This window comes from Centruroides sculpturatus, unplaced genomic scaffold (genome assembly GCF_000671375.1).
Source record: "Centruroides sculpturatus isolate CEXI.00-Female unplaced genomic scaffold, Cexi_2.0 scaffold3724, whole genome shotgun sequence".
Lineage (NCBI taxonomy): Eukaryota > Metazoa > Arthropoda > Arachnida > Scorpiones > Buthidae > Centruroides > Centruroides sculpturatus.
The window spans coordinates 2,121-7,064 of record NW_019388384.1 but is presented as its reverse complement, the minus strand read 5'-3'; the positions used below and the strand labels follow the sequence as shown (position 1 = coordinate 7,064).

Here is a 4,944-nt window from a genome sequence, read left to right as displayed (position 1 = left end):
GATATCAATTTCGATTTCAAAACAGTCAACTTAAAACATTGTTGCCAACTTAAATGATATATAAAAAAAATATATAGTACATCTATTTTCATTTTTGTTTATAATTTATTACTTTCATTACAACACAGTTTAATAAAATATAGTTAATTTTATTTCGTTTTATCTAGCATACATTACACACAATAAATATCACAACGAACATTTTTGATCGAGTACAATACGGTTGGACATACACGTACTATATGCTATCCTGCGGCAGACTTTTCTATACGTTCTAAGGCGTCATAGTTGCATAGGGCACGAATTTCGACGACAGAAAAAGACAAGAGGTCTCACCGAGATTCGAACTCGGATCGCTGGATTCAAAGTCCAGAGTGCTTACCGTTACACTATGAGACCTCCGCCTAAGCCGCTTCTCGAAAGCCCATTTATAAGCCAATCAGAGTGCCAACTGACATTACTTGGTTCGTTCGTCACATGCAACGGAAATTTGAGTGTCGCAAAAGGGATATATTATTGTCCTTCGTCGTATATCGTGTAGGGCGGAACATCCTCGCCTTTCTTCGCGTTAACTAATTTGATGGGCGTCGTTTAACGATTCGGCTGAAATTCGTTTAAGTATTTTCGATCGCATGCTGTCTTTCGCTGTGGAAATCCAACTGACACTGGCATTGCACGAAATCGTGCAATGCAAGTGTCAGTATCGTACCTCTGTCGTGCGAGTGCCGTGACCGCTTCCGATAAAAACACAGTAGTACGCTTGAAACGAATTAATGATTCGATTAATTACATACCGATCACGGACAGCCATCGACAATTTACGATCCGTTTGCTTTCCACACGACGAAACGAAACGTTTCGACGACGAGGACGACGACGACGTTTCTTAAATTCTTTTTCACCACGTCCACCGACCACAACCGTCATTCTCTTCGCGACAGATTTGTGGCAATAGCTACGTTTTTTAACGAGAAAGTTTAGACGGAGAGATTTCCATTATCGGCAACAACAGATGCGGCGATATCTTTACGCGATAGTCGATAAGGCAATCTGCAATGCATTAAGGTGATATGCGACACGCGGGTCTGCGTGGGGTCCCATGGTGTAATGGTTAGCACTCTGGACTCTGAATCCAGTGATCCGAGTTCAAATCTCGGTGGGGTCTTTTCTTTTTCTCCCTTGTCATTGTTTATGCAATTGACAGCGACAATAGAATTCTTTCGCTTTGAATTTAGAACAGAAACTCTGCTTCACACACGTGTGTCGAAGCAGAGTTTCTGTTCGACGTTTCCATACGTTTACTCTACTTTTCCGATGCTTTCAAAACGGAATTCAACATGTTGCGAAGTTCTGATCCAATTAGCATTACTGTTTCGAATCAAAAGAATTACAAAATGTCTTCCAGGCGCTTAAGTCACACTAAAACAGACATTTTCAATCAACTGCTGATAAGAAAAGTTCGTGTCAGGAGTGGGATTCGAACCCACGCCCACTATCGCGGACCAGAATGCACGCTCCCGCAATTACAGGAAGGGTCTACCTTGAGTCTGGCGCGTTAGACCGCTCGGCCATCCTGACGTTATTCTGCGATTACGATTGATGCCTAATCAATGCGGAATATTCATTTCTCGTTATGTTCAAGCAGTTTTATGACAGGCCGACGTTTTACTAACTAAACGATGATTCAATTGCAATTGTTTAGTTTACGGAATTTCGAACGAAGTTATCACATGTTTTGTTTCTTACAAGAAATGAAATTTCCCCGGACTGAGTAATGACGTCGACGTTAAATTACGAGTCGTTTTTCCATTTTGATACCAGACTATTGGAATTAGGGGCGGGAGGTCCCGATTAACTATACGTCAACTTCTAATGCATGACAGAAGTCGCTTTATTTCAATTCAAAACTCTTTTCTTGAGAGGACAGGCCCCAATCTATTGCTAACAGGAAAAGTATGATGTACGGGAGCGAGGCAGCACATTACTAATTTGAGATTGAGAGAATATATTTTAAATTAAATAAATTTAAGATACGGTGAAACAAAAATTGCTCGGTGTATGTGTAAATTTACATCTTTATTTTCAGTTGTTAAATATTATAAAGATTTGAGAACAATTTTAAAAAGTTGTTAAATTGTGTTTCTTTTTTTCTTTGTTGATTGTTTGTGTATTTTTTACAGTTGGAAAAGGCCAGTGGCCATAGTGTCGTCTACTTTAAATAAATAAAATACACAAGAACCGTCTAAGAAAATCACACGACTTATCAATAACCAACTTTTAAGGTAAAGTATTGACTTCAGTAAGATTTCAGCTAAAAACATTTATACATCATAGGAGATTTTTAATTAATCTACTTAAAATAATTTCTCCTAATCTTTCGTTATGAATCGTGTACATTTTCTTCTGCTTTGATTTTCGGTTTAATTGTTAGAAAAATTATTTCAACTTTAATTATAAATTAGTCCAAAAATAAAACGTGCGCATATAATATTTGGACTGATACACGTAGTCAATTAATATAAAGTTTAAAAGTTTTATTAAGTAAAAGTTTATATACACATTTAATTGTTCAAGATAATTATAATTGTGGCTTAGACATATGCTAACTGCGATATTTCCCTTTTGTTTTTATTCGGTTGTCCAGTGTTGACACGCACGTTGCTGGCGAAAATCCATTATTTTCCGGTCAGAATTTCATCGTCAGTTGAGAGATTTCAAACGACCGAAGACGGTGCTAAGTTGTCACCGTCGACTTTAATTAACTTAATTAATTAAGTGGAAGAACACGTCCGTCGTAAGCGATGACGAAGGACATGTATCATTCCAAGAACCGTCAGCAGGAAAGGGAAGACGCCAAACCGCCATTAAAAGTCACGTCCGGTCATTAGGTCATAGCCAGGTAAAAGTCCATATCCGGGTAAAAAAAGTCACAATCGGGGGGAAGTCACATCCGGTGAGAAGACCTTGGAGATTTATTTCTTCTAGAAGAAGATCTTCATTCACCAAAGCTTCTTTTTCCTCTTTTTCAGAATCGATTTACACTCCTCTTGCAGTCGTTCCTCGCGTGCCTGTCTCTGCACCGACCATTCCGGAACTTCTGGATATCTCTGTTCCAGGTAATCGATGACAGACAACGTGCTCTCATCGGGAATGACGACAATCACCCGTTTCTTGTCGGGTTCACCAGATTTCTCCTTCGCACCCGCCAGCACTTCTTTCGGACGCACGCGAATCACTCTAATTGAAGAGGAAGACGTTTCTGATGTCGAGGAGCTATCCTCTTCACTCTCTCCTCCAGAGGTATTCCAATTCTTCAACGCTTTGAAATGATCCATTCTGCAAGCGAAAAACAAACGAGTATTAAATATTGTAGAACGAGCGTTAAATTATGACATTATTAAAAAATGAAATAAAAATTTAATACGATAGAAAACGGTCGTTTTAAGTACAAGAAAAATTCTAATCACAGATGAATATAAAGTTGAAATGGAATAATAAACGAAAACGTTAAAATTATTCATTCAATTATTATGTATTAAATATATTATAATAATGGTTTATAAAAGTTATGCTATTCTGTTGATTGTCATTAAAACTAATGAAAATATTCTAGAAGAAATTAATGTCGAATAAAGTCATTTATTCTAATTCATTAAAGGTCAGATTAATTATAATAATGTCATATGGGATGTAATGTGTACGCATATATAATATACACACACAAAATTATATTCGAGTTTGCTTTAACGATTCGATTCGATTGACGAAAATTAACAATAAAAAGATTGAATGCACTTTTCCAAAATAAGTCGAAGGCTCGATTCTTCTCTTTGAAGAAACCAAACAACTTTGTTATCGAAATATTTGTTGTGGAAAGATTATCGCTGCTAACTGTGATTTAGTACCTAACAATGTTAAAAAATACCTAAATCTAGAAAGATCAGGGACTAAACTCACCCAAAATTATCGCAAAACCTACAGCAAAACTCCGAAAATACTCGAAACAATCGCATTCGAACAAAGCAACAGACAATTGTCGAAATTCTATTGTTACGTCGCGGCTCAGTTTAATGCTAAAAATTTCGATTTTTTGACAGAATTTCGTTTTCGGGGGTTTTCTACTATAGAAACGGGCCATTTTGCTTTTTGTCTGTAGTTTTTAACTCACGCCCACAGAGACGAGGTGTAATCCATTTTGTTAGAGTTAGGATGTTCGAAGACGCTCACAAACTAAGTCGATTCCACTTAAATTGAGCAATGGTAGATTCTTCTGGAACTGTTGTTTCTATATTGTTGTTGGGCTGCAATTTGAACCCGTTGTAGATGTATAAATGCCCACTGTCTGGCCTTCCTTAATCTCGAGAACGCAGTTAGGTAGATGAAAGTCGAGATCAGATATGTAAAGATTAGGAATTGATTGCATCGGAAAGTTCATATATAGTTAATCGAGGCCTCCTCTTTCGATTAACTATATATGAACTTTCGATGCAAGGCGGAAATCACCTTATTTCCATTCAAAACATTTCCCCCTAAAGGAGTTAAATAGATGACAGGCACGACTCTATTGCTAACAGGAAAAGTATGATGTACGGGGGTGAGACACTACAGTATTAATTTGAGGTGGACAGCATATATTTTAAATTAAATAAATTAAAAATATGATTAAAAATTACCGCCCGGCATTGTGACCATATCACAATAAATAATTGCAACTTTAATCAGTATTATATTTTTATTTTCAAATTTTGAATTTTACCGCTATGGGATCCGATTCTGTAATGCTTTTTGTTTAAAGTTAGAATTAACTGACCATTTTATCATATTTATTTTTTTTTCGAAGAAGAGGCCAAAAATAAAATCTTGCACAATGCACATGAAAAGCTCGTTACAGTACTGCTTATACAGTAGAACCTCGAAAACTCGGCCTAATGCGGACCGAAGGGT

At 36.9% G+C, this 4,944-nt stretch overlaps 1 protein-coding gene and 3 non-coding genes across 4 annotated transcripts; 1 reads left to right on the top strand and 3 right to left on the bottom strand.

Annotated features, from left to right (window-relative positions):
- Window positions 1–327: 327 nt before the first annotated feature.
- On the bottom strand, window positions 328–399 carry Trnaq-uug. Its single transcript has one exon. It is a non-coding gene; the product is annotated as a tRNA-Gln (tRNA).
- Window positions 400–1,093: 694 nt separating this feature from the next.
- On the top strand, window positions 1,094–1,165 carry Trnaq-cug. Its single transcript has one exon. It is a non-coding gene; the product is annotated as a tRNA-Gln (tRNA).
- A 297-nt stretch (window positions 1,166–1,462) lies between these two features.
- Trnal-caa lies at window positions 1,463–1,578 on the bottom strand. Its single transcript has 2 exons — window positions 1,541–1,578; window positions 1,463–1,508 (listed from the first exon to the last, which is right to left on the bottom strand). It is a non-coding gene; the product is annotated as a tRNA-Leu (tRNA).
- A 995-nt stretch (window positions 1,579–2,573) lies between these two features.
- On the bottom strand, window positions 2,574–4,006 carry LOC111616920. Its single transcript, XM_023358275.1, has 2 exons — window positions 3,958–4,006; window positions 2,574–3,336 (listed from the first exon to the last, which is right to left on the bottom strand). Exon 2 carries the CDS (start codon window positions 3,333–3,335, stop codon window positions 3,000–3,002), a length of 336 nt encoding a protein of 111 aa, XP_023214043.1. The 5' UTR covers window position 3,336; window positions 3,958–4,006; the 3' UTR covers window positions 2,574–2,999.
- Window positions 4,007–4,944: the final 938 nt, after the last annotated feature.